The sequence below is a fragment of the Poecile atricapillus genome, chromosome 11 (assembly GCF_030490865.1).
Source record: "Poecile atricapillus isolate bPoeAtr1 chromosome 11, bPoeAtr1.hap1, whole genome shotgun sequence".
Taxonomy (NCBI): domain Eukaryota; kingdom Metazoa; phylum Chordata; class Aves; order Passeriformes; family Paridae; genus Poecile; species Poecile atricapillus.
The window spans coordinates 17,986,120-18,005,345 of NC_081259.1; the positions used below are offsets into that span (position 1 = coordinate 17,986,120).

The following is a 19,226-nucleotide window of genomic DNA, read 5'->3' on the forward strand; positions in this document are numbered from 1 at the left end:
CATGTTGATCTGGGGAAAGATTAGAAGTACTGAAAAGAGTTGTATGTATATAGCACTAGAAAATAGTGTTGTCCAGAGATTGCTGCAGAAATAGTTTGAAGCCAAGAGGAGGAGTGATAATGATGTTATTCCTGTGAACTCACAGTGAGCCCCAGGCACATCTTACAGTATTCCCTGCTTTGGAGTTTTTGTTGCTCCATGGGAGGTGATTAGTGGGGAAGACAATCTACTGAACAGAAGAGAGTAGAAAAGCCTGTATACTGTCTTTACACCCACATTTTGGGCACATCGTGTACAAAGGACAAAGAGCTGGAAGGTGCAAAATAACTATCAAGTTTTAACTAATACACAAAATCTCTCCAGAAAGCTATTAAAGTAAATGACTTGCAGGGGAGGGTATGTGAGAATGCGAATAACTAAAACCAAGCAAACAAGTAATAAAAAAATATTTGCAGTTGCATTGGTTGAGATGATCATGTTGTGGATTATCAGTCCCTGTGATTTTACAATCAGAAGTTGATGCAAATGTTATTTTGTTGTCCCTGTCAATTAGGAGGAACTGTAAGCTACTTTTCACACTGAGACTTGTTTGTCTTTGTTCAGACAAAAGTCAGGATAACTCTAAAATAGGTTTTGAAACCTGCATCCATGGAGAGGATTGCAGCCATGTACTCCTGATGAAGTTGTTTATTCCTTCCAGAGGTGGTTATTTTCACTCAGTCTGAATTGTCTTCTGTTTTCATTTTGCAGCAGCAAAGAACCAAACGAGGAGGCTGGGCCAAAGGGAGAAAGAGGAAGAAGCCCCTCAGGGACACCAATGCCCCCAAATCCCCCCTCACCGGGTACGTGCGGTTCATGAATGAGCGCAGGGAGCAGCTGCGGGCAAAGAGGCCAGAAGTCCCTTTCCCAGAGATCACCAGGATGCTGGGCAATGAGTGGAGCAAACTGCCTCCTGAGGAGAAACGGGTACCATTGCACTTCCTTGTCCTTGCTGGATGTGATTGCTGTTACATGGGGATGTTGTTCAGTGAGGTGACACAGGCTGAAATCGTGTTGAGGAGGATATTTCAAAATGAGGGGCAGAGGTTCACATGATGAACCCTGGCAGGGCCATAGCATCTCCTCCAGGGGTGACTTGAGGAGACCTGACTTGAGGAGACCTGTATCCTCTAGGTAATGCAAGAATACATTCAGAATGGGGGGAGTGCACTAATGAGATGTCCCACAGTTCATATGATCCATCTGGGTGTAACTCTGCTGTACCAGCTCAAATTCATCTGAGACTTGCAAGGGCCAAAGTCTTGGGATGTGATGTCTCCTAACTGGGAGTCCTGTGGCTTTCTGTACTATCTGATAAGTGAATGAAGCTCAAGGCCATGTTTGGGCTGTTTATTAGGGCCTTCTGGAGTGGACTTTGTTAATGGCTTAATTGCTAATGGGTGTCTGTCCACACCTGATTGCCAGTTGGAGATTACAGAAAAGCAGTTTTTAAATGACAGTGCAACTGAATCTCATGTGAATTTAATCTTCATATTTGAACTTTGAAAAATACTTCTAAGGGTGTAATGAAAAATAAGATGAGACAAGAACCCAAGTTTTCCTTTTGTTGCTTCTTACTAAGCTTGCAGAATACAACGTAGAGAGATGATTTTAAATGGTGCATAGGCACTGTGATTTAACCATAATGGAAAATACGTAGCAAGGCAAAGCAATTGATTTGGTAGAAGGGATAGTGAGAATGATGTTGCTTAGATAAAGTCAGGATTGCTCCTATATAAGGCTGGAAATTTGTATCCATGGAGAAGGATGTCTTGCGGTGATGAAAATGTCTACTGGGAGAGAAGGGAAAAAGAGATCTGCCCCTCTGTACCCTGCACTTTAACATATTTTTATCACATCCCAGGCAGATTTTTAACCTAGGAAAAAGGAAATTGAGTTCAAATCTCTATTCTGTATGCTGCTTTTTAAATCCCTGAGGAATCTGTCCTTGAGTAAAGCTGTAAGTTTCTAACTCGGAGCAGGTCAAGGGAAGACTGCTGAGCCCTTTCAGCAGTACTTTTCTGGAGATGGAAAAATTAATTCTGTAAGAATTAATATCTTACAGACAAATAACATGTCCAGAAGCAATGTCAACTCAACATCACCAAATTTGCACTCCAATCCAGAATGTTAGCACTGTCATCAGCAGGGTCAAAACTGTGTTGCAAATGTATAGAAATCACAACTTACATGTATTGTCATGGTGACTTAAAGAAAATACCAAGTGACTAAGGTTTACAGATTTATTCTTACATTTATTGAATTTTAAACTCATTTGGAGAAAAAATTGGGAAGGCAGGTTTTTTTTTAAAGGATCCCATTAGTAAGCATTGTGACCTTTCATTAAATGTTTTTCAGTTCATCAGTTCCCCTAAAGAATTCTCCAGCTAAGCTCATCGTGTCATGCAGATGTGTGAAATACCTTCAGGCTAATAAAAAAAGGCTTCTATTAACCAAAATGCAGATAGATTATATCAATTAAAAAAGGGTTTCTATTAACCAAAATGCAAATGGATCATGTAAATTAAAACCAGGCTCTTTTATCTTCATGCTGCTCTTTGCAATAGCCATGATGTTTTGTTCACTTCTCAGATGTGCCAAGTGTGGTGGTGCTTTTTGTCTGTGGGGCATGAAAACAAGACTGTATTTGGAACTCCACTGTTACGGGTCTGAACCATAAAGCATCATCTGATAAGATGTTATTAAGTGTTTGGCAGCACTCCATCCTGGCCACAGAACAGGAATTCTGAAGTGTTTGGTCTGTAATGTGTAGGTAACACTCAGTTGAGTGGAGAGCTTAGTAGCAAGTTACTCCTAGGCCTAGCGAAAAAAAAAAGCGGAATAGTTATTATAAAAAATAAGACAATGGGACACCAGAGTACAGTAATTTTATCCAGCAATCTTATGTCTTTGCACCTCATAGTTTCTTCACTCCTCTCCTGTTCGCATAGGTGAAATGGATCAGCACTTCATCTGACAAGTTTCCTCTCCGAAAGGGAGGAAACTCCCTGAAACTCTTGGACTTTTTTGTTTCAGCGATACCTTGATGAAGCAGACAGAGATAAGGAGCGTTACATGCGGGAGCTGGAGCAGTATCAGAAGACTGAAGCCTACAAAGTCTTTAGCAGGAAAGCACAGGACAGACAAAAAGGCAAATCACACAGACAAGGTATTGAATGGGACAAAAGTGTGTGCCTAGCTAGAAGAGTAGGAGATTCCCAGCCAGTCATGTAGCCTGACACTCACTTAAAGCCTTGAATTTAAAGGCTGGTTAAAAAGTGAGTGTGTTCTTTCTATGGCATTTACCTCAGGAAGTGTAAAGGAATTAGACTTACGTGAATTTAACTGTGTCTAGATTGTGATGGAGGACATGCTTTAAGAGTAAAGGTAGACATAGCTTCTCTGTAGGAAAGCTGCACATGTCTGTCTATAATTATTGTGTAATTAGGGTTGTGTAACTGCCTTAATTCTTTGGTTCATGTTTTCTTAAATTTTGTTTATTTTGAGAGACTTCTTGTTTTTCTTTTTCAGATGGAGCAAGACAGACAGCTCATGATCATGAGGTAAACCTCTTACTTCTACATTTACATAAGTGGGTAGACTTTCAGGTGAAAAAAAACCTTTAGTGAAGTTAAAACCCAGTTTATCAGAACTTGAGTATGAATTCTTCCTCTTCTTAATGCAGGTTTTGAAAAGTTAGAAATGACTGAGCATTCTTACATTCATTGGTATAACAAAACTAAATTTGATAAATCTTGGGCAGGTACAAATGATAGGTGAAATGGAGCATAGGATACACTTAAAACATAGATCTGTTTTTTAAGAACTTTCTCTTTTAAAACTTAAAAATAGTGTAAGACCTCAATAAACCTGCTCAGTTAGCACCTTTAGGTGACTGTTTTCAGGTAATGATTTTTTGCAGTAACACAAGTGCTTGTGGCTTCCTTGAGAAGAAAATGGGTAAAGCAACCAAATAATTGGAAAATCTCTGACTTAAACCTCCTCCTGTCCTCCCTTGCCCTCTGCATATGTAAATATTGGAAAAGAGTCATAATGTCTGGATATGGAGCTCATCAACTGCAGCACAGGCATCTTACCACAAATCTTGAGTGTCCTAGCTGACTGTTGTTTCTCTCTCCTTGAAACGCCGCTGCTTTCTCCAGTTGTATTACCTAGGGCCACAGAGCTTCTTTAATGGTTACCAATAAATTACAAACAAAGAGCAATGAAAAAATTCTTGCTTTTACACAGCCACTTCACTTGTAAGCAATAGGGCTTTCTGAAAGATCTGTTTTTCTTTCTGAGGTTTTTTGCCTTGGGAAAGCAATCCAGTTGGCTTCTAATGTGTTCATTGCAATAGTGACAAGCCTGAGCACTGCTGCGAGGCAAATACTGGTCTTGAAGGAAAGTAAGTTTCACTTCCAGGAAAACATTTTGGTAACATGTGTTTTATATGCCTTTATTAACTCCTAAAGGAAGTGCTTGCAGTGAGATGATCCTTCAGAAGTACATGGTCCCCAAGTTTTCTGATTCTACAGTCACTGAATCCAAGTTTGTCTTTAATTGTACAAAAACTGAGGGCTTCAAGGTCTAGGCTGACTGTCACCTGTCACTGTTACATAATGTTTAAGTTATACAGGTGGCAAACTACAATTTGGAGTCTTCCCTCTTACCCTTCTAATTCAAGCTATTATTGCTGATCTTTCACATGATAAATGCAGTTAAAAATGAGTTCTTCTCACCCTGTGAGGCATTTAAGCTTCATCAGATACAGCTGAACATCAACCTGTCAGACATCCTACTCTGAACTGTGCCTTTGATTACTTGGTGTTTTCACCTTTATATTTATAAATCCCACATGCTTATCACCTGATGTGCTTTCACATCTTTTGTGCAGGAATGTCAATTATTATAATCCTGTATAGGTGGGGAATAAGCAGAAAAAACATAGATTGCTTTTAGAAGTGTCTGCTCAAGTTGTTACTGGAAGTGTGGCTAAATCTTTTTGTCATCTTGCTGCTTTCTCCTGTCCTCACTGACTTCTGTTGCTGTGTTTGTGATTAGCAGGTGCAAGCTGATGAAATTATTTCTTGAGAGAATATAAGAAAATAAGGTCAAAGAAAGATATTTTTCTTTCCCTTGATCCACTTAAGTGTTTATGATGTAGTTTCTGTGAGTTGGTGTTGAAGTTATTTTAAACATTGTACATAGAATTGACCTCTGAAGAGTTTAGTGATGGGCAATTCAAATTCTAATTATAATAAAATATAGCTAAAGGATGAGAGAGACCTTTTAATAGATATTTCCTCGAAAAACATGCACACACTGTCCCCGAACTCATCTATGGGCATGAAATAGAACATTTTTCTTCCTTCAAATTCTGGTTTCATAAATATGACATAGAGCAGTATACACTGGAACTATTGTCATCAGCAGTGACTGAACCCCTGGATAATTGTTCTCTGTTGTTCTGTTATTGTTTATTTCCTCAAGCTGCTTGATTCCAGGTAGGTCTGGCATCATGCACTCAGTTACACTTGTTACTGGAAAGCTTTCAAAGGTTTGTGTGTCGTTCTAATTGGGAACGGCGGAAAGAACGACACGGACTCTGAAGGGAGTCAGATCAGGAGAGAATCTCTAGTTTATTGTTACAGCCATGTTATATAGACTAGTTCGTGAAGAGTACAGAAAGGAAACTCTTATTGGTTAGTAAAATACTACATCACCATCATTGGTCAGTGGGGTTTACCACCCCCTGACCTTCTCCTGTAAGGAAAACACAGGAATCAGAAAAACAGCACCTGCAGGCTGTTTTGTGTCTTTGAGGATTGTTTTGAATCCTCCCATGAATTTCCCAGGCTAGCTTCTCAGGCAGGCCTGTCAGGCCATGGGCCTACAGCCTGCTCTAAAGCAAGCCTCCATAACTCACCTTTTCGGTTTAGGAAAAAAAATAAAAAATGTACAGTGTTTGTAACATCCTGCTGGGCCCTTGCAGGAGGGAGAACAAACACGGCACAAGTGGTTTCTTTTACTAGATATTGGAATGGATATTAATTTGGGATTTTGGTTTATGATTTTGATGTTTAAAGATTGTTTTCTTTGCAAGGATTTGATGGTTGAGTCAAATATTCTTAACTTAGTGAACTAATACAAAACATTGTTAGTCTGTTCAAACTGACAGTCTAACTTGTCAATATAGTAGTTTAAAAGAACACTAAAGTGGTCAGGGTGAGCAAATTTGGGTCTCGCAGGGACCGCAGGACTTTGGTGCGGCTCACCCCCTGCAAGGCGGGGTGGAACGCGTGCTGGCCGGGGCACTGCTCGAGCCTCGGCACCGTCTCGCGGGGCGGCTCGGGTTCGCAGGAGAACCTGGCAGCACAAGGCTGGCAGAACTTGGCTTGGCGCCTGTAGCACGGTCCGCGCGCACGGGCCGCACTGACGGGCGCGGGGGGGAGCGGAGTTCGCTCCCCGTCCTCCCCGCCGTTTCCCCGCTGGAGCGCGGGGCAGCGGGGGTGTTGTGTAGGTCCCGCGGCTCCGCGCCGCCCGCGCGGCTCGCTCCGCGCGGGGCAGCGGCGGGCGTCCGCGCGGACTCTGCGGTCTCGCGCCGCTTCTGGCGGCACAGAAGAAAGGAGCTCAGAGGGCGCGCGCGCGCGAGCGAAAGGGGGGCTTGGGCTCTCCCCCCCCCTCTTCCCCCGCCGCTTTTCGGCCGGCACTTTGGCTGGGTGCGGGGGGGGGAATGCTCGCCATGGCTCTGGCCCCGGCTCCAGATCCGGGCTTGGGCTCGGCTTTTAGGGGGTTTTTGCAGCCGACCGGAGCTAGGGGGCCCGGCTGGCCGCTCGGCCGGCGGCCGGTGGCGGCGGGCGGCGTCCTGAGTTAGCTTTTTCCTCCTTCTTTTCCACCTTTTCTCTCGTTTTTTTCTCGCCGCTGCTGCTGCTGCTGTGGGGACTTTATCGGTGGCTGCGGCTCCTCCGTGTGCTCGGGCGTCTGCCCTGGCTCCGCGGCGGCGGCGGTGGCGCCCCCCCGCTCCTTGTGCGCGGGGGAAGCTGAAGAGAGGGTTTTTCGCGGCCGCGCTGGCAGGCACTCGGGGCACCGGCGAAGGCTCCACGGCGGCTGCTGGCAGCAGTGCTCGCAGCGCTGGTCCTGGAGGGGCCGGCGGAGATTCCGCGGAGGGCGCAGGCAGAGGCGGCTCTCGCTGCGCTGGCGATGGCGGCGCTTGTGGGTGCGGTAAAGGCAGAGCCGAGCGATTTTCGCTCTTCTGTTGTTTTTCTGCTGGTAAAACTTGCACGCCGAGCTCTGTGGACAGCGGGCGCTTAAATTTTTCTGGAGAGGGAGATCTCCGGCTCACAGATTGCTTCTGCCCGCTGCTAAAGTTCTTTAAGGGTCTGGGCAGAGCTGAAGGACTGCTACACAGTTCGGTTTCACTGTTTTTAGGCTGGCACTTTCCCAGTGCCTTAAAAATCACTCCCCAAGTTGCTGCTAAGCTGCACGCACTGGTATCTCCCGCAGCCAGCCTAGTCCACAGGTGGTCTCCCACTGACCACCAAATCTCAAGGTTAAACACATTATTCACAGTCACAGTAAACTCCTGCGCTTTCACCCAGTGGAACAAAGCGCGTATATCTTCTTCAGGAATACAGAGTCCCATGCTCAGCAAGGCATCCTGCCATGCAAAGCTGACAAGTTGCTTATCAGTTAAATCACAGTTCTCCATTATGAAAAATTTTTTATCTTGGCGGCTCTGCGAATGCAATTATGCAAACGCTATCGGCTTGGACCCGGGATTTCAAGCTCTGCTTCACCAAGATAGCCGTTCCAAGCCCGCTCTCTGGCAGGCTCCACTATCCCGTTGGTTAAAAACCAGCTCTCTCTTGGAAAGCCCGGGAGAATTCCACTTACCCCTCTAGGGGGAAGGGCTGGCGTTTTTCCCGCTCGCTGCTTACCCTCAGGGGATTAGCAGATGTCGTCACGTCGGTTGCTTTCTGACCTCGGGGGTCGGCTGCATATCACGTCGGGTTATCAGACCTCGGAGGGTCGGTCCGTTATCACGTCGGGGTCACCAGATGTCGTTCTAATTGGGAACGGCGGGAAGAACGACACGGACTCTGAAGGGAGTCAGATCAGGAGAGAATCTCTAGTTTATTGTTACAGCCATGTTATATAGACTAGTTCGTGAAGAGTACAGAAAGGAAACTCTTATTGGTTAGTAAAATACTACATCACCATCATTGGTCAGTGGGGTTTACCACCCCCTGACCTTCTCCTGTAAGGAAAACACAGGAATCAGAAAAACAGCACCTGCAGGCTGTTTTGTGTCTTTGAGGATTGTTTTGAATCCTCCCATGAATTTCCCAGGCTAGCTTCTCAGGCAGGCCTGTCAGGCCATGGGCCTACAGCCTGCTCTAAAGCAAGCCTCCATAGTTTGTGCACACAGGTTGAGAGCAGGGGTTGCCTCGTGGTACCTACTCTGAGAACATTTAATGGAGTGGTACATCTATTATATCTCTTCCTTCCACTGTCTGCAGCCTGACCATGGCAGGAAGGGTGAGCTTTAACCCAAAAAAAATCTCAGCTATCTCATTACTTTACTTCACCAAGTCGCTAAGAACTTCAAGTCTGATTAATTGCAGAATCTTCAAAGTTCAACCTCAGTTTTAATAACTAGATGAGATTGTTGACTCTTGAAGCATCTCAATCTTATTTAAGGCAAATGTTAGAAACAATTTTGATTCTCTTTTGTTTTGAGGGATGACTAAATGATACATGAACTGAACAGACCGGGTCCTTTTCAGTAGGAGGTAATCAAAGCCTTAGGATTTTAATCTTCAGTGAACCTGAGAGTGGCTTAAGTACTTCACGGTTCTCAAGAGGATCTTTTATGTGCTGGGTAATGTATTTTGTAATGGGAGAGTGCTGATGGTTTTAATGATCACTCTTCTGCTTAGCAGAATTTCTTGCCTTTTGGAAGCTGGACAGTTATATCTAAAGCCTGAATATTTTTTGGTTTTGACCTGAGGAACCTGTATCCTAGGGCTGCAAAAAGAATAACTTCTCTTTGTGGTACTATCTCCTCCACCATCTATTCTGAAGGAGCCAGTGATGATCCAAGCCAGTGGCTCCTTGCACACAGGTAGTAATAGTGAGCTTGAATTAGAATGTTTAAGATGGATGTCCTGCAAGTGTTCTAACCAAGCTTCATAGATGCCAACATTTCTTAGTGCACATTAATGTTGAGATCCTAGATTTTGTGGTGAAATTAATTCTTAGCCATCTAGGCAGTGTTCAGAGAAAAAAATGAATGCATTATTCACGCTTCTGTATATGACTTCTCTTTCTAAATATACTCTTGAGACATTTGCCCTGTAGCAGGATGTACAAAAACTTCAGTGAAAAGCACGTGTGATCATGAACCCCAAATAAACCCTACTGAGCCTCACAAAGTGGGAAGAGTTGCCCTTCCCTCCAGCCTTGCCTGTTTCTCGTGTGTCTCCAGTTGATTCAGGCCTAGTGAGGTTTGAGTTTTCAGTAAATACAGAGCTCTTCAACTGTAATTGTGCCAGACAATAAAAGCCAGTTTATCTTTAAAAGCAATCAATGAACAGTCTGTCTCCTAAGGGAAAGACAGAGTAGCTGTAGTTCCATGTAGTCTTGTCTGTCTTGGTTGAATGTCAGCTGGCATTCAGGTCATCCCATGTACCCCTCTGTGTGGCAGACAGCACCGTGATACTCTGAATTCAAGGGCCAGAATTCCCTTATCAGCCGTCAGACATTGAGGTTGTCTGCTGGAGGACATTCATGTGTAACACTGCAATTCTGGATGATGAGTTCGTGGCACATTATCAGCCATAATGTTTGAGAGTTGTGAAAAGCTTTTGTTCTCTGCAGAGACTCTTTCCTACGTAATTTTGTTGCTGTGTTGAGTTACAGGTTGATTGTAGTTGCTACCGTTTATCAAACCAAATTTGTATTGGCTTTGTCCATAATGATTCAGCTGCTAGAACAAGCATTAATTCCTGTTGATTTAGAAGTGGTGACTGAAGTATAATAGGGGTTTTTTGCCTTGAGTCAAATCACTTTTTGTACAGTTTTTTTTTACTAAGTTGTAGAGCATTTCCTGATTTAAAAGTGTTTTTTTGCTTTGGTGGTGAAAGGCCAAGACCCATGAAACTTACTGGGCATTTTGTTCACTCTGTCTACTGTTTGTTGATATTCCTGTAGTGACTATTTCAGAATGTGTCACTTGGTAGATGGTGGAAAATATAAATGCATTCAGATAGTTTTTAAAACTGCATAATTCTCATGTATAATGCCATTGGTGAAAGAGTGTATTTTAGTATGTTGTATGTTATTTCTTAATGATGGTGTTTGATAAAACCTGTATCTTGAAAATCCAAGACACATCCTTTGGCCTTTCTTGGTAGGAGCTGGAAGTGTCTTTAATCCATACAGCTTTTAGCTGCCTCAGATTTTGTCTCCTTGGCCTTTTATTCTGATGATCAAAACAGTTAAGTGAATTCCTGAAAGCAAACTGTTTAGCTATGTTATTGCTCTTTCTGTTGTAGAAAGAAGCAGATACAAAGGAGAGATCTGTCTTTGATATTCCAATCTTCACAGAAGAGTTCCTGAATCATAGTAAAGGTAAGTTTAACTTTTGCAGGACCATTTCCTCCTTGTTTTTCCAAAGTTCTTGGCAAGTGCTGTCCAGCTGAAGAGTCCTTGCACTCTTCCCATCACAGCTCAAGTAAAGACTTGGGTATAGTTTCTGCTATTACCTTACTCTATATACACAATGGCTGACAGGCAGTTTTTCCTGGCATTGTCTTCCTGAATTAGACTTCTTTGAGAGTGCTTCTGATGTTTATTCCAGCCAGTTCAAGCTGTGTCTACTGTTCTATAGGACTAAAAAATATCTAAGATTGTCCTGGGGTGACTTTATCCCTGTATCCTGATGGTTTCAGGCTGGTAAACAGTATTTTATTTCCCCTCATATGTGAAAGATTACACTGATATATTTTCTGTTACTGTTTGGTTTTCGTATCTGTGTGTCTCAAGAGTTGAGTATTTTTTGCCAGATTTCTTGAAGACTTTCTTGACTGAACAGAATTTAGATTCAGATATTTTTCATGGTCAATAGAAAATTATTTTTGTAACTGGTGTCTTGTTTGCAGGATTCTTAGCACTGTTGCTAAACTGTCATTCTGATTGCATTTGAAATCAATCTTGCAGTCTTCCTCCCTGATCAATTCCCCAATTCACTTCCATTCTGATGCTTTGAATGTTTTCTGATTTCCCTCTAGGAATTATCTCTATTTATAAAGCGCTACTGTAGGTGCTGTTGTCACTCCATGATGTGATGCTTTTTATCTCTAAATCACAACTGCTCCATTTGTAATTGCATTATCAGTTGAGCACTCCAGAACATTCTGCCTCACTGCCTACTGGTCCTAGAGATGTTTCTAGTAGCTTCTTGACTCTCTGGGAATGGGTTGATGTTCACAGCCCGTGAGGCGGAGCTGCGGCAGCTGCGCAAATCCAACATGGAGTTTGAGGAGAGGAACGCTGCCCTGCAGAAACACGTGGAGAGCATGCGCACGGCCGTGGAGAAGCTGGAGGTGGACGTGATCCAGGAGCGGAGCCGCAACACGGTGCTGCAGCAGCACCTCGAGACCCTGCGGCAGGCACTCACCAGCAGCTTCGCTGGAGTCCCACTGCCAGGTGAGACTGGGAAATTGAACTGCTCGTGTTTATGTGATGATGTGAGCTGAGAACACGTGGTCTGCTGTTGTACTTCTGTGCTCATGGCTGTTCCTGAGCTTTTGTTGCATGGGATAATGAAATACTTAAATGCATGCAGGGGAAAGTGTGGAGTCAGTGCTTTATTTCAACATGACATTTATTTTTTTATTGCTCTTTTCCTAATAAAGTGAGAGACATATTCAGTCCTGGCTCTCCTTCATTTGTTTTATGAGGATGTCACTAAATAGAATAGACAGGACTTGCAAGTTCCTTGATTAAAATAAAAGTTGTGTCTGTATTGTCAACTGCCAGGGAACCCACTTAGATTCTATGAATGCCCAGCTGAAAGAGTTTGTTATAATCAATGCTGAGACCCAAATCAAAGAGGACCATGCTTCTTTAGTCATGATATCCTTGGAACTACTCACTTTGTGGAGTTAGGAGGACATTGTTTAGAAGAATCTGTCACAAGAGGTGGTGCATAGAAAAACCACCTCCTGTAGCAGTTTGTGTGCTGGCACAAATTACTCTTAGCATAGTGTTAACTTTTTGGAATTGCTGTGGTCATCAAAATACCTTGTGGCTCATTTCACTGTGTTCACTGTAGGCAGTGGGGAGACCCCCACGATGGAAACTATTGATTCCTACATGAACAGACTGCACAGTATTATCCTGGCCAACCCACAGGAGAACGAGAACCTCATCGCCACAGTGCGAGACGTGGTGAACAGGCTGGAGCGTTAGTAATGGGGTAAGTGTTCTCTCTCAGGCTGCTCCGTGCCTCTGGCACCTGTTCTGGTGCTGATTTCTGTGCTGATCACCATATTGTACAATCAAAAAGGTTTCTTCCTCAAAGCTGCAAGAGCAGGTTGTCTTAATGAAAATCAAATTGGGTTGAAAGTATTCCATGGCATTAAAGGGCTCTGAAATTCCCTTTAGCTCCAAGATCTTTATGTATTTGTATAAGGTGAGTAAGAGTTCTGACAGAATGGTAACAGGGTGACTAATTTAGAAGAAGGGTCCTTTCTTGAGTGAAGTAAATCTGAAGATTTCAGCAGTAATTGTAGAAACTGATGGCCACAGGGAAATTCTATTTGTCTCAGGAGGTTACAGGTGAACTCAATTCTGTTATAAACTGAAAATACCCTACCTCTGCTCTGTAGCACCTGTAGTCAAGCTGTTGTAATCAGGAAGGTTTACATGCAAATGAAACACTGAAATATGGTTTAAACTGTACATAGCATTTGCTGAGATTAGTATTTATGTGGCTTGTGCATAGGTTATTATTGATCTCATGATTCTTTATTTTTGCTGCTTTTTAACAGCTTAGAAAACTGTAATAGAGAACAGAGTAGAAAAACAAATTAACAAAGAAGTAAATACCAGTCTTTCTGCATTACTGTGCTGCTTTGCATTTCCCACACCTCTCACTCCCCCACTTCCCCATGATGCACAGCACTAGGCAGCCATGAGGAGTTTGCCTATTACTATTTTAACAAAGTACATACCCTCATTCTTTAGGCATTTATAATGTAGCGGTCTACTGTACATGTCTTGAATAGTGTTTAGAAATGCAAATAAAGCTGCCTTGTGCCATCTGCAAATATGAAGACAGGGCTTTTCATCCTTTCTGATTCTGACCTTTTGTGTGCTGTGTAGAACAGTTAATTACACATTTCCCATTATAGCGTGGCTTTAGCTGGGAGATCATTGTCCTTCCGGAGGGTAGCCAGATGGAACGGACTGTAGTTCTAAGAGATGACTGAGCTCCCAGCAGAATAAAGAAGTGCCTTTACTGCTGCTATTTGTGAAGGGAACAGCTTGTCGATCCAGGTCTGGGATTTTTCAGCAGCTCATCAACCTCCTCCTTTTTGTATACTGTTTTCAATTAGTTCTCAGGCTCAGAAAGAGAACTGGGGGAAGGGAGATTTTACAGAATGGCTAAGAGGGAAATCAGTTTCTTGTCCATCAGTTATTAGAAGGGTATGCCAGGCCCAGAAATGGATATTTGTCCTTTAAACACCTTGCTAGAAAAATCATATCTCAAAGTTACTAAAATCTAGATTTTCATGCTCTTGCCAGGTGGCTTCATCTTTCCTAAAGAATGGACAATTTCTGTGTTCCTAAACATATGAATACAATTTTCTTGGATAAGCTGTATTTGGCTGTAATTGATTTAGAAAAAATAATTCTTGCTTTAAAGTTCTTCCTTCTAATCTCTATTTGAAAAGTAGTGGTCCTTTCCCTTCTTTTCTTTTCCTACCAATGTCTTCCCTTTTTCCAGCAGCAAAACAGTGTGAGGCAATTAAAAATGTGATTAATAATTAATAGTTTCACTGGATAATGGCATGATGTAACTGATCAAGTAATTAATGGGACTGTTAATTACACTGACTTTCACTTGGCAATGATTATTTTGAAGGAAGAAGGTTGGGTTTTGTTGGATGCAAACCTAGAAAATGGTGGAGATTCCCTAGAAAACAAGGAAGCTTTGGATAAAAGGTTCAGCTGGCACATGATAAACCGTATCAACAAACTGTCATCATCAGTGTTCCTTTGTTAATGTACATATGAAGTATATTAATTCTGAATGTCATCTCTGTCAACCAAGTGGTTTGTTTGAGGTTGAGACACATCACAAATCAATACCACAGAAAACTGTCGTGATGCTCCTGAAAACAACTCTTTCACAGATCTGAGGTGGGTTTTGGTGGCCTAGTACATTGTGTTTAGGGACTATTTGACCATACTGCTGAATATTTTGATTTTTCTGTACTGCATGGTAAAAAACTTCTTTGTGCAAGCAGTATATGGGAAGAAGAGGAAGGGTTTTGTTATTTAGCACTGGATGGAAACAGCAACTCAGTTTGGTTGTGTCTCTAGAGGCTGCTTTACTATCCTGAACTTCATGTTTTCAGATCAAACATCCAGAAACCCGTGTCACGGTGCCTGTTTAGTCCTGGCAGATTGTAGTCTTCTAATCCTTATTTTTCTGTTTCATCTGCAGGTCTCGTGACCCGGGGAAGCTTTACAAAATTTTTTTGGCCAGTGTGGAATAAGAAGCCATGAGGGAAAGCCTAGGGTGGGAGGCAGGATGGCAGCTTTGTCCTGGGCCCTGGCTGTGTGTTTTGTCAGGGAGACAAACAGATCAGTGCATTAAGAGATCTTAAGAAGCCACGGACACCGCCCACTAAACATTTGGAACTGTTCTCTGTGTGAACATTTAAGAGCATGCAACTTTTGTGCAATCTACATTTTTTTATGGATTTTGCTGGGTGTGAGGGTGCCTGTGTTCTGTGGACTGGCTGACTGTGGAGATGAAATCTCAGCTTGTGAAATGGAGTCAGCATATATGTTGTAGTAATAACTTTGATGTGTTATATTGCCTAATGTCTTCTAGTGTCTTTTATTTTGTTTTCATGTTTATCCTGTGGGGTTACGTTCCTTCACTTTAGTTCTCTTCTTTTGATCTTGTTCCCTGATTCTTGCAGTACTGGATAGCAGTGCTTGCGTTCTCTGCTCTAACAGGGAGTTTTCCTTGGTGCACTGTCTTGTCCTACACCTCCTGCTATGTTTATAGGAGCTTTTCTTAAGCAGAATCCTGGTTTTTTTGTGTTAGCCTGCAATTCCTACAATGTGAGTTTGCTAGAGACTGGCTGTGGTTGGTGCTTTGTGACTTGATTCTACTATGAGACAGACCTCCTCTCTCCCCTCTCTTCAAGCACCTCCCTTGCACATTGCATCCTGCTCTTCTGTGAAGGTCTCCTGTTACCTCTTGAAAATGTTTGATGGAGCATTTTACTATCAGAAAGATCAGTGGAAATCAAGATAGAAAGTGAAACATTAATTCTTCCCAGCAGGGAAAATGAGATTCTTTGGTTTAGTCTTAACCCACAAAGTTGCCCTTCCTCTGATACGTGGTTCAGTCTAATTTAATGTTATTGCCTTGTTTTTGAGAGAATAATCTCATGGGGAAAGCAGTTTTCTGTAAAAAGAGAAATGGGCACAGGGATTGCATTTTTTTTCCCTGCCTGCCCTCCTGAATTTGCTGTGCTGGGAAGCAATGTCTCTGGAAGCAGCACATATATTTTTGCATTAATTATTAGAGCAGAGAAGGTTATTAGCAACTAGGTCCACATAGCAGCACACAGAACTCAGCATTTTAGCTTGTTTTTGCTCTCACCTTTTGTACAGTTCAAGTACTGCCCATGGAGCCCATAGCATTCAGCATTTTATGTTGCAGCTGACCTAAATGGCCTTTCACCTGCATTGAATAGAGCTCTGTATGTTTGAGTCTGATCTTGCTGAGCTACACCACACCTCTTGGCTGAGCTGAGGCACCCACTGTCTGCACTGCCTTATGCAAATTATGGTTCCTGTCAAATTGTTGATTCTGACGTTGGCTCAGCACTTGTTGGACATCTCTGAGCTTTATGGGGGTGGTTGAAATGCTCTTGCTCCTACGTGACAATCTCTTTGCTCCTGCTTAAGACATCTGTTCAGATTCCCTGTTATGAATTGGAAGTTGTTTTTGTTACTGGCGTGTGTTGCTGTCAGCATCACTTTAATGCACCCATGACACAAATATTTAGAAGATTAAAAAGCAGTTTCTTCTTTTTCTGTACTGTACATGTGGACTTCATTCTGGCCTGGAGCCATCTTCAGGTCAGCAGCTTGTATGTCAGGTCTCAACTTACTCCTGGGGTTATTGCTGTAGCCCAGAAGCAAGGATTTCCATGTAAATCGAGTCTTCCTTCAGGGAGGAAACTCCTTTCTCTTGTTATCAGTTTTGCTTTCAAGACTTCACAAAAAGGAACCTCAGTTTGCTGCATCGACTTCCACTCTCCTTAGCATGGATGAGACCAGCTGATGCTGCCATGAAGTTTTTTAGTGGGTTCTATAGTGAATTTTGTAAATCCTAGAGGTTGTTAATGCCTCCAGAAGAAGGACCTACACCTTCATCTCCTGTATGTATCTTGGTTTTTTAGAACTGGTGATGTTTGACTCTGTTGAAGTGGCCAAAATGCACTGCATAGCCAAAAGTGATTTACAGATCAATGAAGTTCTGTCTGTGGCATCCTACCTAATACCTTGAGTTGTATCCCATAAAGATCCAGAAATTCCATGTAATGTAGGATGCAGTTCCAGGCTATAACATATCCAATCCGTCAGTATGGTCAGATGGCTTCAGGCTGCCCTGCTTACAGAAATTTGCTTGTGGATATTGCTCATCAATCTCTGCTGAGAAGCATGCAAGTATTATGGGTAGGAAATTTAAGGTGATATTATTAGCTGGGGGCTGACAAATCTCTTGCATTTTCCCACAAGGAAGAAGGCGGGCTGGATTATCCATCTTGAAGCATCTTACTGAGTTCTTGCTCACTGATGATGTGACAGATGATGTTTTGTCTCATTAAGAAGCTTCTTATTTATGTTGATTAACCCTATAAAAATGGATTTTGTCTTTCCAGTGTTTTCAGAGTGTCACTTCAGTTTACAGTTTTCAGTGTTGACTGATTAAAAAAAAATGAAGTGGGTGTCAAGGAGAAGAGCAGAATAAAATGCTTTTGTCACTTAAAGAAATGTTAAGATAAATATATGAAAGCAGAATCCATTTGCTGGATTAACGTGTTTGGAATTGTTTAAATGCCAAGTTTTCTGTACAATGTTTTTGTAATTAAACTTTGGAGCTCCTTGGTTTTTAAAAAGTTGATGTGCTTGTTTGACACTGCTTCATTAAAATTGTTCAACGTTGAATCCATTCTGATTCAATTTTAACTTCATTTTCATGAAAGAACTATTAGTACATTGATCTCTCACCAGGGATTTTGACAACTCCACATTAACCTTTGAACAGGAATGTGCCTCTTCCACTTCTCCATCCTAAGTGTTGTCCTCTGAAAAAGCTAAAGGAATTTAGGTTATTATAGTGGTGAAAGCTTCAGAGTCTTTGGTTATAGCTAATGGTTTTCAGGGCCCTTCCTCAACTAACTTAAAAATGTCATACCTCTCACTCAGCCCTTTTTTTACCTCCTTGTCTTTCTTTATCCTCTCTAATTTCCCATCTTCATAGTGATTTTCTTTAAGAGCCTATCATAGCTATTGCTTCCCACTTGATTTTCTTTTCACCTGCTAGATTTTTATCCTCTCTTTACCCACCTGCTGGCTGAGAATGGAGCAAACTGTGGCCTCATGACATTTATACTTGGTGTAGGTGCTCTGTGGAGGAGTTTGAATGACTTCCTCCTCTCCTGATGCCCTTTCTGAGGTCACAGTGCTGTGAGCAGCCATGTCTTTATGTTACTTTTGGCCACACCTCACTATTTTGGTTACCAGATTAATGCCTGGTCTGTCTATACCAACAGGCTTACTGTCTTCTTCCTGGGACAGACAATATTGAGATTTAGAATGCTTTGGAGATTTTTTTAAACAAAAAAAATTGTGTAATGGTAAAGATATTAAAAGTAGAAGGAACACAGGGAAAACCTGCATAGGAGAAGTAGCTGCCATGTGACACTGGCTGGTTTGGAGCTGGAGACAGGAACAGCACGACAGGTGCACACCCGGAGGAAAGAGTAAGAGCAAAACAGCAGTGAGTTCATAACAAGAGAAAAACCTAATTCCTTTCTAACCTGTGCTCCTGTTTGTGGCACCAGGAGCAGATGGTGGTAAATCATGCTCAATTTGAGACAATGTGGTGTAATACTTCTGTTGTTTGTTCCTGTTTGTTCCCCCATGTTTACTCTTCAGCTGGGCAATTGGAGTGATGATTAATTATCATCTAAGGGAAGCTGGGGGGATCTGAGGCTCTTAAGAGGAAGAGATCACTTCCCCTTTGCTCAGGCCGGTTCCTGTTGATAATGTGGAATGTTGGATTCATTTGGAATCTTAAATTGGGTCCTTTTAACCTTCTGTTTCATTTCGGTTGAATCCTTCAGTCAGGAGTACATTGATGCCTCTTCTTTACTTTCACCATAGAATCTCTCTGCTTGTGAACTGTGAAGAGTTTTGCTGCTTCTTTCTCCTTCATTGCTGATAGTATTGAGGTTTTTTTTAACTTTTTTAAAAATACATTCATGATTTGCTACCTTAATTGCAAAATCTCTGGATTTTGTAAGAACTGTACCATTTTGGTGTGTGGTGAGGTATCCACATCCGTTATGTAATACAAGGCATAGCATTTATACAATCTGATTTATGGGTTTTATGAATTAACCTGTAATTCTTATGCTGTGGAGGTTTGGGGTATTTTGTTATTTACTGTGCAAATACTAATGGTTTGTGTGTCTGAAGATGTAAAAATACAAGTTATTCTAAGATGTAAGGTAGTTGTAAGTCTCTGCTGTCTCTTCTTGTTGATGAAATAGCTCCTCTCCTAAAGTTGTTAAATATTCTGTTTACTGAATGGTCATGCATGCTCTGAAGGCAAAAGGCATTCTCACTTTTCTCTAGAA

General features: G+C 42.2%; 1 protein-coding gene across 10 annotated transcripts in view; it reads left to right on the forward strand.

Annotated features, from left to right (window-relative positions):
* The window catches only part of HMG20A (high mobility group 20A), a 176,731-nt gene that overhangs the window by 24,154 nt on the left and 133,351 nt on the right, over positions 1–19,226 (forward strand). For 8 of the 10 annotated variants that reach the window (XM_058846459.1, XM_058846454.1, XM_058846455.1 and 5 more), the window contains 7 exons: positions 751–966; positions 3,076–3,208; positions 3,571–3,602; positions 10,599–10,674; positions 11,536–11,751; positions 12,380–12,523; positions 14,780–17,473. In XM_058846459.1, the coding sequence (XP_058702442.1) occupies positions 751–966; positions 3,076–3,208; positions 3,571–3,602; positions 10,599–10,674; positions 11,536–11,751; positions 12,380–12,516 (810 nt within the window). In that variant the 3' untranslated portion in view covers positions 12,517–12,523; positions 14,780–17,473. Of the gene's footprint in view, positions 1–750; positions 967–3,075; positions 3,209–3,570; positions 3,603–10,598; positions 10,675–11,535; positions 11,752–12,379; positions 12,524–14,779; positions 17,474–19,226 lie in introns of those variants that run through there. The other 2 variants (XM_058846452.1, XM_058846453.1) reach the window with 1 other exon arrangement.